The sequence below is a fragment of the Colobus angolensis genome, unplaced genomic scaffold (assembly GCF_000951035.1).
Source record: "Colobus angolensis palliatus isolate OR3802 unplaced genomic scaffold, Cang.pa_1.0 Scaffold268, whole genome shotgun sequence".
NCBI classification, from domain to species: Eukaryota; Metazoa; Chordata; class Mammalia; order Primates; family Cercopithecidae; genus Colobus; species Colobus angolensis.
In genome coordinates, this window is record NW_012115910.1 from 6,284,954 (window position 1) to 6,301,028 (window position 16,075).

General features: G+C 40.9%; 1 protein-coding gene across 1 annotated transcript in view; it reads right to left on the minus strand.

Moving 5' to 3' along the window:
- Positions 1 to 16,075, minus strand: part of ABCA13 (ATP-binding cassette, sub-family A (ABC1), member 13) — a 502,078-nt gene that overhangs the window by 23,655 nt on the left and 462,348 nt on the right. The window contains exon 59 of the mRNA XM_011947569.1: positions 6,822 to 6,914. Within this exon, the coding sequence (XP_011802959.1) occupies positions 6,822 to 6,914 (93 nt within the window). The remainder of the gene's footprint in view (positions 1 to 6,821; positions 6,915 to 16,075) is intronic.

A 16,075-nucleotide genomic window follows, 5' to 3' on the forward strand; every position in this document is an offset into this window, starting at 1 on the left:
GAAGGACAACTGAAGAATGCATCTGAGGACCACTCTGTGACAACCTTGCAAGCTTAAAAAGCGTCCTGCAGGCTGGAGAGGGGACAGGGAGGGACTTGATGATTTCTCCAGTTGAAACAGGGCGGAGGGTCACAAGGGAAGGAGAGAAGAAGGGAAACGCTGGAATGAGGCCAAGATGACTATGAAGGGAGCGAATCCACTTTTCCCTGTGAGGTTGGGTCCCCGAAATTCTACACTCTAGATGCTGCCTGTCCTTCTGGGAAATCAGTTACCAATTTTGAACAAATATTTCCACCTGCACCAGACTCAGGATTGGGGCAGTTGGTATTGGCTGAAGCCAGGAAGAGCATGATGAGGTCCCAAACTAGAGTCAGGAAAATCCTTTTAGCTAAATCCCACTAATAGAAATCCATTGTTGACTTCTTTTGTTGAAGTGACAAACCATAGACATGATTCTTTAAACTTTAATTTGTTTAGTGCTTAACTTATGAACACATACAACAGTTTAGAAATATATTGGAATACCAATCTAAAGTTAAAAGCATTGTTTAACCACTTAGGAGTATCAAAAAGATAATTTAAGGAACTATGACAAGAAGACATGGAGCTAGAGAAGAGCATAGGACACCAATTTAGTAAATAATGAATGTAGAATCTGGCAGTATTAAACCTCTTGGTGAACTAAAACCTAAACATTTCAGGACCACACATATTCCATTTATTTGGTAACCCTGGGTTTTCAGACACCAAGGCCTCCAGGACTGGACTGGTTGTCCTTGCCCTCAGATTTTGTCTCCAAAATCGCATGGATGCGTGAGCATATCGCAAGAGTAGGACTGATAAAAGACAAAGTCTGTGCTCTCCAGGAGCAGAGCACTGAATTGGAACGAGGTGTGATTGTGGATATCAAACACTCTACAAACAGATATTTTGGCAGGCAGGAGGCAAATTTGTGCCAAAGAAGAGGAAAAGATTATTGCTATAAAGAAAAAAACACAAGCAAAGGGAACAAAATGCCAAGCATTGAAAAAGCTGAGAAGTCTCAAGGAAAAAGGAAGAATCATCCTGGGTGTCTGTGGGTGGGAGTATTGTGTAATCAGTGATGGAGAGTGGTCCAAGCAAGGTGTTCAAGTTAAGAACAGACACTAAGGTGGGATAGGGATGTATTTGGAGGAGCATGGAAAGCACCCGAGTGACCTTGGCCTGCAGAGTTGCAGCTCCTCTCAGGCCCATCTGGCTTTCCACTATGACTTCATACATCTCATACTGGGGCTGTAATGAGACTGAAAGGAGAAGAGGGCACTCCTTTCCCATGGACCTTGGACTTCTGCAAAATGAGGTCACTCCACAGCCCAGAGGGTTTGCCTCTGGGAAGGCAATGCCCTGTGTGCAACGCCCTCTACCCATCCTTGTGCCCATTTGCTGACATACTGCTACTTCTTATACCTGCTTCCTCTTAGCCACTGAGCAGGACACATTTCAGATTGGGCCATGGGAAAGGCAGGGTTGACTGCCTAATGTTTTTGGAATCTGGTCTAACTATTACTGTAACTAGGTTTCCCAGTATGTTCCATGTCTCTGGGGACATAGAACAAAATAACAGCTGAGACAGTGGCTCTCAACCAGGACAATTTGCTGCCCAAAAGACATTTGCCAATGTCCAGAGACATTTTTAGTTGTCACAATTGGGGTGAGGGTGCTGCACACACCAGGGATGATGGTAAACATCTTATACGTCCAGGACAACCTCCCACAACCAAGAATTATCCAACCCAAAATGAAACAATGCGGAGCTTCAGAAACGAAGTTAAGACCACAAAGCCAAAGGTTGCTCAAGGAACATTTAAAATAGTCATGCTGCTTTTACTTAGCCTGAGGAGTTCCTTTACTTTTCATGTTGAAATGTAAACTTTGCTTTGACTGGTATGTCTGTCCCTCTTACTTGCTCTCAAATTCTGATTCTGTAGTGATGTTTTTATTACTAAATACAATCTAAAATTAAATCCCCTTTTAACCAAATTTTACCTGTACCTCCAGGTCTAACATATTTCCCTATTTTTTCAAACTAAAAAAGGCATCCTCCTCCTCAGGGCTCCATGTGGAGACTAAAGTGACTTCATCTTGGATGCTAATCTGCCACACTAACTTCTCGTTAGCCTGGTCTCGCGAATGCCTCCTGATTCCTACTTCACTTCCTGTACTTCCTGAAAGAACATGTGCTCACGCCTTTAGATCAAGGCGACCCTTATGTTATTGTACAAATGATAGCCCATGATGCATGTAGCACTCTTGCCTGTTCTGGAGGGGTGTCTTCAATTGTCTCTCTAGGGTATGTATCCTTTCCCTATGATATAAGAGCCCTGGGTCTGGGGAGTAATGTTGCAGAGGTCTACCTGTCTTGCTGCTTCCCAAGACCACACTTCCATTCATAAGTGCCCCAGGAAATCACCCTTTACCAAAACACTGGATTTGTCTTCCTCCTTCTTTGGTTTCTCGACTTTTCCTGGGTTTGGAGACCACTTGGCATATATGGCCCTTTCACGGAACACTCTAGTTGATACCTTTTCTATGTTGCCTGCCCTCTTAGGCCTTGTGATGTCACCAAGTGTGTGCAGGGCTCACTCTCTGCACTTATGAGCACCAAAGCAGGCATAAACTGCATCAGACCTACCTCTGCATCCCCTTGCTGGGTTTCAATAAACATTTGTTAAAGAAATATTAAATGTCAAAAGCAAACAGCCTCAATTTTACCAGCAAAAGATCTAATATTGATTGACTTTTCTGAAATTGTGACTCAGATGAGAAGCAACATCACGGTTAACATAACAACTTGATATCAATGGATAGACATACACACTAGATAGTGGCCTATTGCATTTTTTTTTCTCAGAGGCCCTTCTTCATGGATGATTGCTACAGACCAGTCACACAGAGCTTTAGGTTATCCACAGATCAGGGGTCCAAGGAACTTGTCTGTTAATACAACTCTATAACCTCAAAGTGTTTGGAAATTCACTATGTAGATAATAGCTCTGAAACAAGCTATTAAAAAGATTCCCAGGAAGAACAAAAGTCTGTAGCAAGGAAGAGGAGGGGGATTTCAGAACCCCTGGCAAAGCCAGAGCTCCCTGCCTTCCTCTACAAAGTGGGCAAGTCTGGCTTCCTCCAGGCAGGGAGAATGTGATTGGCCTCGCACTTAGGGTTCCACTTAGCCTCGGTGAGTCCTGGAGTGGGTATATTGACCATGCCTATTACCTTCTGTATTCTAATACTTTGAAAATGTGGGGACTTGCTGACTCTGGAAGAACTGCCCCTCCCAGAGCTAGGCAATTCCTAAAGATAGTAAACAACTTGCGCATAAATTCATTTTTTCAAATACAAACCAGCTGACCCAGAACACATATGATCTCTAACACCTCCTCTAAGGGGCTCTCACATGCTAAGCCACAGTCCCCCTTCCCCAGTCACCCCAGGGACAGGTACTACCAACTAGGGACAACCCCTATGCTGCATGGCCCACTGAAGTTATTCAAACTAGCAGATCTTAGACCTGCTTGTCCTATTTCATCCATTCCTTCCAATAGAAACCACAATAAAAGCCCTTGCTCATATTTCCTTCCAGCTGCCCTCTGCCTCCTGGCTGACCTGATGCTCTGTCATGGGACGCTGTGTCCCATGCCCCTATTCTTGGAAACTGTCATATGTGATATTTCCAAAGGCAGTCATCTCCTGATCTTTTGGCCTTATGGTACTTCAATTTTTCTATTAATACACGATATTTTAAAACAGTGGACTAGGGATGAGGTGAGTCCGGGCATGAAGCAGGATGCTGGGGTGTTAATGCTCTGTTAGGAGCATGGGAATGGGATTTGGTGTCCTCTGCAGAAACCCTTCTCTGATGGTGAAGTGCATGTACCAAGGTTTCGCTTAGAACCCAAGAAAGGAACTCAAATGAGCACAGCAGGAGGGAAGACAAACAGCAGAGTCAGGCACGGGTGTACTGAGCCGACTGAACCAACACAGGGTGGGAAGGAAAGACAGTGCCACCCGCAGATTGGGGTAGGAAGTGATTCTTGTGCTTGAGTCTTGCTCCCCAGACTCAGGAAGGTGGGATGAACTCAAGGAGCTCAGGTGTGGCCTGAAGTCCCATGGAAGAGTTGTTTCTCATCTGAGGCCCCATTTCTCTGAGGGCTGTGCCGGGGGCAGAGAGTGAGGTAGGAAGAGTTCTTTGGTTTGGGAAATTTCACTTCACTTTCCATTTTGTTTTTCCTCTTATGTATCTGTCCCTACTTACCACATACATTCTTCCCTCTATATTTCTGTGGCTCCTCATTTTTCTGATTCTGACATTTCTTTTCCACTTTTCCCCCTTCACCCTGAAAGATGGCTGCTTTGTCCGAGTGAACTGCCATAGCAGGTGCAAGCCTCAGCTTCCTGTCACAGGCGAATTTGCTGAGACCTACACTGAAGTTTGAGGGTTCTTGACTGTTCATGAGGTCAAGGTCAGCACTGCAATTCAGAAGCTAAAGGTGCTAAACCCTCGCGCTCCCCTGGTTTCACTCTACTCGGCTTTCATAGCAAGCTCTTGTTGCACCTGCCCTTCCCCCAGGGAGCTGGTCTCTGAGGCCCAAGCCCTGCCCTCTGGGTCTCACCTCTGTGGGATTTCTGTAGCTCCTTTCTTCTGTTCCCCTCTGGGCAGATGTCTCCCAGCCCAAGCCAGGGACCCTCCTCGCCAGCTTCTTGCCTCTCCATGGGGAAATCCTGATACTCAGATCCCTGCCCAAATTCTGTCAAAATTTTCTCTCCAAAACCCTTACCTTCTCCTGAGTTATCTCCTCAGAACTTTTCCCCACACCCAGACCCTACTCTTCCTCATTCATGTTACTAAAAATTCATGTTCATGGAAAGAAAGGGATGGAGAGGAGGAGGAAGGAGCCCCACTAAAAGTTCTCTCATCCATCTCAGCAGCTCCATTTCAGAGAAATGGGTTCTGATGTTGCTGACTCCCAAGTATGGATGCCGAAGTTTATGAAAAATCTAGTTATTGTTACGATCTATGTCATGATCAATCGTTTATTCTTTAGTTCAATATTATAGAAACACACATCATCATATGTTTATTATAGGTTTATAGTTATAGGAGAATAAGCACTTTACGAATTATGTTATTTTATTTTACTTTTTATTTTTTTTCAGACAGGGTCTTGCTCTGTCATGCAGGCTGGAGTATAGTGGCACAATCTTGGTTTATTGCGGCCTTGACCTCTTGGACACAACTGATCCTCCTACCTCCTAAGTAGCTAGCACTACAGATGCACCCCACCACACCTGGATATAATTTTTAAAAATTAACTTTTTAAAAGTGTTTTGTAGGAATGAGGTCTCACTATGTTGCCCAGGCTGGTCTCAAACTCTGGGCCTCAAGTGATCCTCCCACTCCATCCTCCCAAAGTGCTAGAATTACAGGTGTGAGCCACCTTACTTGGCCACAAATTATTTTTTAAATTTTATTAAGTTTGATGTTTCCGTGAATAACCCACAAGCCATTTCTCGTTTAAGATAGTCCTACAGTTCATATCCACTAACAATTCATGCTCAACCCATATATCACATTATTGGAACCAAAACTCGGAAGTAGGCACAGATTTTCCAGTATGTAGAATGCAACAGCTAGAGAAAACCTATCCCCATGTGCTTCATCCTGTTGGCTCTTGCAGCAAACTTTTGTAAACATAAATCAGACATAAATCACCCAACAATCAGGAATGGGTTATAAAACTTTATGTAGGCATTCATAAAGGTTGGAGAGCATGAAATACTATTTTTTTTGATGATACCTATTAAAGATGGGCAGAATACATACCAAGAATAGTTTCTAGTAGGGGCATCTGACCAGTGGTTGACCCGAAGCAGCAAACAACTGTGAGGCTGACTGTTCCAGCAGTGCCTAACTCTAAAAATGGACACTCACTCCCTACTATGTCATCTCAATCCTGAGCATCAGCTATTTTCTCCATAAATTAAAAGTATTTAAAATTTATATATGACTATTTACCAAATCTCTGCTTGAGAATCCTAACCTTAAAAACACTGAATAAATGAAAATAAGAGATTTATCAACATAAATGAATAAATTATTCTACATAAGAATGACAGGTTAAACAAATTGAAAGGAAATTGGACATGTATTTAGGCAACTTTAATTTTTTTTAATGTTATACCAGGATGTAGCAATGCCCTCACAAATTGATAACAAAATCATTAAGATTCCAAAAAGGAAATAAAGAGAATACATGAAGGGAATTAACCAGGAAGAAATATAAAGGATCAGTGAGCACAGGAAAGAAGTCTTTAGTCTTTCATAATCCAAATGGAAAGCAACCATAACAACCCTCTCTAACCCTTATACATTGATGGTCTTTTTTCAGACTTTGATTCACTGCAGATGAGGGACATCTCAGTACAGCCTTTTCATAAGGCATTTTGTGTGTAAAGAGGACATTTTGTGTCCTGTGGTAATCTTGACTCTGCAGTCTTATTCTCACCCCTACCAATGTCACTACAGTGAGGGAGCAATGTCCTTCTGGGAAGAGAAAAACAAAATGTCTCCCTTACAGGGAGACTGCTAGACTCTGTGTTTGGGAGTTGCTGTGTCTTTGACTAACTAGCCACAGTATTTTATCCCCCAGAGCCTTCATCTCCTATTTTATGCCAGCAGGTAATTGGAACATACTTGCCTCTAAGACATCTCCAGTCATAATCCTGCATCGTGCTATTGATTTCATAGTAAAGATTTAAGCAAAAGGAGAACTTCAACGCACCTATTTTTGATGTGCTGAGGAGAACCAAGACATCTGAAGCTGCCGTTGACCATTATGGCCAGTCTTGTGCAAAGAGCCTCACACTCCTCCATGCTGCGAGGAAGGGAAAGAGACAAAAATGAGCCATTTCTTGAAGAGGGGAGGCTCGAGTCAAACTTCTCAAAACAGAAAGGAGACAAGATACCATTAGGGCACATTACCTAATTTTTTATACAGAAATCTCATGTTAACCAAATAAAAAGCTTTTGAAAACAATAAGGTTTTATTTAGACAGCCAATTTTACAATTAACAAAAAATCAATATTTTCTTATATCAGGAAGATCAGCTATAAAATATATAGAGGAGAAACATTTAGCAATAGTACAAAAATACAAAGTAAGAATAATCTTAACAAAGCAATGTGAATGTTTTAGGAAAAGAAACAAGAAAGCCTAACTAATAGGCACAAATAAAATCTGGAATCAATGGAAGGAGGCATGGAAGAAAAGAAAAGAATGGATATTTTGAAAATGGAAAAACCGTTATAATACAAAAATTAGTGCAATATAAAATATTATTAATATGTTAGTGTAGATATCAAATATTACCTTAAGTGTAAACATAAAACAGAAGTAAGTTAATTATATGTAAAATATAAATCAGTTCTATCTTAATGTAGTGTATAATATAGAATATAATACCATAAATAACATTTTAATGTGTAGCTATAATTTAAATTATATTTTGACATTTCAATTCAAAATGTTATAAAACTGGTAATCTATAATTATAGTATTATAATAATGAAAAATATTATAATACAGATATAGTAAATCTAATCAAAATTTTACATTTATCACTCCCATGAGAAAATTTTAAAATAATTATGAAGTATATCTTTAAAATTACTTAGTGAAAGGAAGAAAAATAATGAAAGAGGAATCATGAAAGAAGACTTGCTCCAGAAAACATAAATATTTTCTATATAACTAAAATAATAGCAATTTGGTAATACACTAAAGAATTACAAGGCAGATGTCATTAGAATAAAGTAAGAGAGCCACAAACAAGATGTTACCATCTTATATACATAATGATTTGAATATGAGAAGATATTTTCTAAGCAGAAAAGCAATGGAAGAAGCTATTAAGGGGTTTGTAGCCTTTGTGCCTTAACACAGCAAACTAGCATTTGAAACATTCCCGTCAGGCATGGTGGCTCATGCCTGTAATCCCAGTACTTTGGGAGGCCGAGGTGGGTGGATCACCTGAGGTCAGGAGTTCGAGACCAGCCTGGCCAACATAGTGAAACCCTATCTCTACTAAAAGTACGAAAATGTAGCCGGGCATGGTGGGGGGCACCTGTAATCCCAGCTACTCAAGAGGCTGAGGCAGGAGAATGGCTTGAACCCGGGAGGTGGAGGTTGCAGTGAGCCGAGATTGTGCCACTGCACTCCAGCCTGGGTGAGAAGAGCCAGTATCTGTCTCAAAAAAAAAAAAGAAAAAAATTCCAGTAGACATACTGGGTAGAGGTTGATATATACTCATATATGAGTTCTTTATAGTAAAAATATAATAATAAACAAAACAAAATAATAAAATAATGATATAATTATTATATTATTATTTAAACAAAATAATAAAACAACATAATAAAGCAATTAATAAAACAAAATAATATAACATATAATTTTATTTATAACAAAATAATAAAAATATAATAGAGAAAAAAGGGTAAATAACATGTAGAGACCATTCAAAGAACTACTCATGGGTAATAAACATACCAACACATTATAAAATATAAACCATTAAATCAATTTATTTTAAAGCTATTTTGTTGCTGGAAAAGTGTTCATGTGTGCTTTTGTGTATTGTAGAGAAAAATGAAGGGTTTTTATTTCCAATCATCACTTCAAAAACAATGAGTTCTCAAAAAAAAATGCCCAGAAAGTTAAGGCCATTTTCCCAGTAATGTTAAATATGTCATCTCATATATTGCTGTTGGGAGTAAAAACTGGCATAACTTTTTGAACATAATTTGGCAATAATTCCTTTCCTAAGAAATTAACCTAGAAAACACTGAAAATATAAATGCATGTAACAACTTATTTATAATAGTAAGCATCTTTTTCACAGGTAAATATTTCACAGTAGGACAATATATCACTCATATAAGTAAGAGTTCATCCATGTGTTAGCTATTAAAATGAGGTTCACCAAAGTCAATTAATCATACGGAGAAAAGTTCATAATATAGCAATGGTAAAATGACAATGTGTATTCAGAGAATTGCACAAGTATGTTAAAAAACTTCCTAGGAAGATAAACACACAAAAAAGTATGACTGTCAATATCTCAAAAATGAAATTAATGATGGATTTTCTTTATTTATTTTACCATTTTGCATTATCTAAATACTCTACAGGAAGTATATGTTATTCATATTATTGGAGTACAGTCATAAAGCAGTCTTCTAGGTGGGTTAATGGGCATTCAGATAGAGACATTTCTCAGCCTTCCATGCACCTCAATGTGGACATGCAACAAACTCAGGTCAATGGGTGTACAGTTTCTGGGTCATGTTGAAATACAGCAAGCCACTTGACCTGGATTTTGTTTTTCTCCACTTCCCTTGAGCTAGGATGTAGACACGGTGCTGATGAGTCAACATCAACCATGATGATTGTAGTGGTGGCATGGTGGAAAGAACCCAAGGCCTTGGTTGGCCTGATGATGCACAGCCCACTGACATGAATTAAGCAAGAGGAAAAAATATGTCTTGTCTGGGCCACTGTAAGTTGAGGTCTCTTTGTTATAGTTTCTTAGCATGAAGTCCAAGAAATACATGTCATAAATTTTCCAAATATGCCTTATATATTTTCCTGTACAAACACATATTTCTTTAATTTCAATTTAAAAGTAATCATCTTACAGGCACACTGTAGGTACTCTAATTAAAGAGGTAGTGTTGGGAGCAAGCCCCCCAAAATCTGGCCATAAACTGGCCCCAAAACTGGCCATAAATAAAATCTCTGCAGCACTGTGATACGTCCATAATGGCCCTAACACCCAAGCTGGAAGGTTGTGGGTTTGCAGGATGAGGGCAAGGAACACCTGGCCCACCCAGGGCAGAAAACTGCTTAAAGGCATTCTTACGCCACAAACAAAAGCATGAGTGATCTGTGTCTTAAGGGCGTGTTCCCACTGCAATTAATTCTGCCCATCCCTTCCTTTCCCATAAGGGATACCTTTAGTTAATTTAATATCTATAGAAACAATGCTAAAGACTGGTTTGCTGTTAATAAATATGTGGGTAAATCTCTGTTTGGGGCTCTCAGCTCTGAAGGCTGTAAGACCCGTTGTTTCCCACTCCACACCTCTATATTTCTGTGTGTGTGTCTTTAATTCCTCTAGCGCCCCTGGTTTCAGGTCTCCCTGATGGAGCTGGTCTTGGCAAGTGGTGTCTATTCATGGGGGCTCAAATCCAGGTTGAAGGGTCGCCGGAGCGACAGCTGGAACGGAAAACTAGCTGGGGGACACCCGAGTACTCTTAAAGCAATCCCTAAGAAGGGGAGCTCGGAAGCGTCAGGGTAACAATGGGGCAAGTTTGGGGTCTGGTTCGTTTCACCTTGGAACTTTTTCACACGGATGATGAGGAGGAAGGAGAATATAGCAAAGTAACAGAAGAGGTTACAGAGCATGTTTATTTGCCAGCTAAAGCTAAAGCAGCAAAGGAAGAAGTTCATTCCTACCCTTCTGCACCCCCTCCTTATTATTTTGAAGAAAATGTCCCTCCAGATCTTTCTTTTCTGGAGGACACTGAGTGAAAATTAGTTGCCCTGGTGACTGTTCCAGCAGCGCCTCGAGTGATGGCTCTTAGTTCTATTCAGGCAGGAATTCAGCAAGCTAGACAAGAGGGTGATTTAGAGGCTTGGCAGTTCCCTGTTAGAATACACCCCCGGGATCAAGAGGGAAATATTATAGCTACATTTGAGCCTTTTCCTTTTAAATTACTCAAAGAATTAAAACAAGCTATAAATGAGTATGGACCAGGTTCTCCTTCTGTAATGGGACTGTTAAAGAATGTTACTTTTCCAGTCAGATTGTTCCTACTGACTGGGACGCTCTTACTCGAGCTTGTCTAACTCCTGCTCAGTTTAAAACTTACAATTTAAAACTTGGTGGGCAGATGAAGTTTCCATTCAGGCTGCTCACAATGTCCAGGCCCAAGCTCCAATTAATATAACTGCAGACCAACTTTTGGGGGTTGGTGGCTGGACTGGTTTAGATGCACAACTGGTCATGCAGGATGATGCCACAGAACAGCTTAGAGGAGTGTGCATTAGCATTTGGGAAAAAAGTCACTTCAGGTGGGGAAAATTACCCTTTCTTTAGTGCTGCAAAACAGGGACCCAGAGAACCGTATGTTGATTTTATAGCTCAGTTACAGGAGTCTCTTGAAAAGATGATTGCAGATTCGGCTGCTCGGGATATAGTGTTGCAGTTATTAGCTTTCGACAATGCTAATCCCGATTGCCAGGCTGCTCTGTGACCTATCAGAGGGAAAGCACATTTAGTTGATTATATCAAGGCCTGTGATGGTATCGGAGGTAATCTGCATAAAGGAAGGTCTACTTTGTTGGCACAGGCAATGGCAGGACTGAGAGCGGATATAGGAAATACTCCATTTCCTGGAGCTTGTTTTAACTGTGGGAAGCATGGTCACACTAAAAAAGAATGTAGAAAAAATCAGCGAGTCAGGTCACCAGATGGGGGAAAAAAGAAAACTGTTGAGCCTGAAATATGTCCAAAATGTAAAACAGGAAAACACTGGGCTAGTGAGTGTCACTCTTAAGTTTGATAAAGATGGAAATTCAATTTCAGGAAATGCCATGAGGGGCTTGTCCCGGGCCTCGTTCTAAACTGGGGCATTTCCAGTTCAGGCCATTCCCTCACCCCTGTACAATGTCTGTCCCCTGCCACAGTCAGTACTGCCTCAGTAGATTTATGCGGCACAAAAACTGTGAGCCTTCTGCCTGGGAACCCCTGCAAAAGGTCCCAACAAGAGTCTGTGGATCCTTGCCAGCAAGGACAATAGGATTACTTTTAGGAAGGTCTAGTGTAAGTTTAAAAGGCATACAAATACCTACAGGAGTCATCGATTCAGATTATAACGGGGAAATTCAAACTGTTGTATCTACTTCTGTTCCCTGGAAAGCAGAGTCAGGAGAGCGCATAGCACAGCTCCTGATTGTGCCATATGTGGGAATGGGAAAAAGTGAAATTAAACGAACAGGAGGATTTGGAAGCACAAATAAACAAGGCAAAGCAACTTATTGGGTAAATCAAATTACTGATAAACATCCTACCTGTGAAATAACTATTCAAAGAAAAAAATTTGCAAGGTTTGAAAGAACTGATATAAGCGGAAAAACAAAGTTCCCGCCAAAGATTAGAAAAAAATTTTTGACGGTGGCCATTGTTAAGCCTCCAGAACCTATACCTTTAAAATGGTTAACAAATAAGCCAATTTGGATATAACAATGACTGCTAAGTAAAGAAAAACTGGAGGCTTTAGAGAAATTAGTTACTGAACAATTAGAAAATGGGCACATAGCTCCAACATTTTCCCTTTGGAATTCTCCTGTTTTTGTAATTAAGAAAAAAATCAGGAAAATAGAGAATGTTAACTGACTTAAGAGCCATCAATTCAGTTATACAACTTACAAGAGCATTACGGCCAGAATTGCCTTCTCCTGCTATAATTCCAAAAAACTGGCCTTTAATAGTCATAGATTTAAAAGACCTTTTCTTTACTATTACTTTAGCTGAGCAAGACTGTGAATGGTTTGCATTTACAGTTCCTGCAGTAAACAACCTGCAGCCTGCTAAACATTATCATTGGAAAGTGTTGCCACAGGGCATGTTAAACAGTTCAACTATTTGCCAGACGTATGTGGGGCAAGCAATTGAACCTACTCGTAAAAAATTTTCACAGTGTTACATTATTCACTATACGGATGATATACTTTGTGCTGCCCCCACTCGAGAAATATTACTCCAATGTTATGATCACTTGCAAAATTCGATTTCTCGCACGGGTTTAATTATAGCTCCTGACAAAATTCGGATTACTACTCCTTACTCCTACTTGGGGACCTTAGTAAATGACACTACCATTGTGCACAGAAAGTAACCACACATAGGGTTAAATTAAGAACGTTAAATGACTTTCAAAAATTACTAGGGGATATTAATTGGATAAGACCTGCTCTAGGCATTCCTACCTATGCCATGAGTAATTTGTTTTCTATCCTTAGAGGAAATCCTAGTCTCACTAGCCCTCGGCAATCAACAAAGGAGGCAGAGGCAGAGTTATAGCTGATTGAGAAGCAAGTCCATAAAGCTTGGATAAATAGAATAGATCCAGAGAAACTCTAGATTTGCTAATTTTTTCAAGTCAGCATTCACCTACTGGTGTTATTGCGCAAGAACAGGACTTATTAGAGTGGCTTTTTCTTCCACATACTAATTCACGGACTCTAACTCTGTACTTAGATCAAATCACTCCTATGATAGGGATTGGGAGAACTCGGATTGCTAAATTACATGGGTATGATTCTGGAAAAATTATTGTCCCACTCACAAAGGCACAAATACAGCAAGTTTTATAAATAGGCTTACTTGGCAAACCCATTTAGCTGACTTTGTGAGTATTCTCGATAATCATTTTCCTAAAATGAAGCTGTTTACCCCCCGGTTGCAGCCATGTCAAGACTGACGCTGAGGAGGACCCCAACTGTCAGGAGCAACACCCGTCGAACACAGCCACCCACTTGGGGACAGATCAAGAAGCTGTCTCAGATGGCAGAAGAAAACCTGAGGAAAGCGGGACAACCAGTCACAATCAATAATTTAATAGTAGGTATGATAGCGGTGATCACCACTGCCGTGAGTATTCCTTCAATAAGAGCTGATAATAATGCCTGGATGCAATCACTGTATGACACAGTTACACATGCTTTCTGATCTCAGTATTTACCATAATAATCTCTCCTATAATTGAGGCATACCGCCCTTAAAAACGTATTTTATAAACAGGATTGGACCCAGTTCGAAAAAATGAACATATGTGTTTAGGAACATTGCTTTGCAGAACAGGCAGAGGTGCTGCACAACGATTCCTATGGAATCATTATTAATTGGCCCTCTGAGGGGATGTTTAGCTTGAATTGCACCTCTCAGTCTGTGTGCCATGGCCACACTACGTTCAGATGATCTGAACAAAATGGGCACATGGTAGAAATGATGAGAAGCACGGCAAAAGTTCCTATTATGTGGAACCACGCAGTATAGTGGCACCTCAACCTCAAATGATATGGCCCACTCTAGGAGCTTAACATAAGGATTTGTGGATCAAAATTTGGGAAAGAATAAAAAAGTATCTAGAGGGACACTCTACAAACTTGTCTTTGGATATTGCAAAATTCAAAGAACAAATATTTCAAGCATCCCAGGCACACGTGACCTTCATGCCAGGAACTGGAGTACTTGAAGGAGCTGCAGACAGATTAGCAGCTAGTAACCCATTAAAAATGGATAAAACACTTGGGAGCTCTGTGATTTCAATGAGGATTGTACTTTTAATCTATGTTGTTTGTATTTGTATAGTCAGCAGATGCAGATTCTGACTCCTGCGAGAAGTAGCTCACTGTGACAAAGCTGCCCTTGCTTTTATCTCTTTGCAAATCAAAGAAGGAGACATGTTGGGAACAAGCCTCCCAAAATCTGGACATAAACTGGCCCCCAAACTGGTCATAAATAAAATCTCTGCGGCATTGTGATATGTCCATAATGGCCCTAACACCCAAGCTGGAAGGTTGTGGGTTTACAGGACTGAGGGCAAGGAACACCTGGCCAGCCCAGGGTGGAAAACCGCTTAAAGGCATTCTTAAGCCACAAGCAAAAGCATGAGTGATCTGTGTCTTAAGGGCATGTTCCTGCTGCAATTAATTCCGCCCACCCCTTCGTTTCCCATAAGGGATACTTTTAGTTAATTTAGTATCCATAGAAACAATGCTAATGACTGGTTTGCTGTTAATAAATATGTGCGTAAATCTCTGTTCAGGGCTTTCAGCTCTGAAGGCTGTGAGACCCCGATTTCCCACTTCACACCTCTATATTTCTGTGTGTGTGTCTTTAATTCCTCTAGCACCACTGGGTTCGGGTCTCCCTGATGGAGCTGGTCTCGGCAAGGTAGAATATGAAGTCACTTGTATACTAGTTTCTTAAACATAGTTCAGACAAGTGGAGGTCTAACATGGTTTGTGTTTGTGTCACCACCGAAATCTCCTATCGGATTGGGATCACCTGTGTTGGAGGAGAGGCCTGGCGGGAGGTAACTGGATCATGGTGGCATATTTTCCCCTTGCCGTTCGTTCTCATGACGGTAAGTTCTCACGAGATCTGTTTGTTGAAAAGTGTGTAGCACTTCTCCTTTTACACTTCCTCCTGCTCTGGCCATGTAAGACATGCCCGCTGCCCCTTTGCCTTCTGCCATGATTGTAAGTTTCCCGAGACCTCCCCAGCCATGCTTCCTGTACAGCCTGTGGAACTGTGAGCCTGTTAAACTTCTTTTCTCTATGGCAATGTGAAAACAAACTAATACAGAAAATTTGTACAGACAGAGGGGCATTGCAATAAAAATACCTGAAAATGTGAAAGCAGCTTTGGAACTGGATAATGGGCAGAGGCTAGAACAGTTTGGAGGCTCAGAAGAAGACAGGAAAATAAGTGAGTTTGGAACTTCCTAGAGGCTTGTTAAATCGTTGTGACCAAAATGCTGATAGTGATACAGACAGTAAGTCCAGGGTGAGGAGATCTCAGATAGAGATGAGAAACTTATTGGAAACTGGAGCACAGTTCACTTTTGTTACGCACGAGCAAAGAGATGACCTGAAATTAAAATTTTTATTTAAAAGGGAAACAGAGGATAGAATTTTGGAAAATGTGCAGCCTGACAATGTGGTAGGAAAAAAAAACACATTTTCTGAGGAGGGATGGCTGAAGAAATTTGCATAAGTAAAGAAGAGCTGAACGTTAATAACCAAGACAATAGGAAAAATGCCTCAAAAGCATGTCAGAGACCTTCTAGGCAGCGCCTTGCATCACAGGCCTGGAAGCCTAGGAGGGAAGAAATTGTGGGCTGGGCCCAGGGCCCCACTGCCCTGGACACTGCTCACTGTGTTGCAGCTGCTCCAGCTCCAGCCAT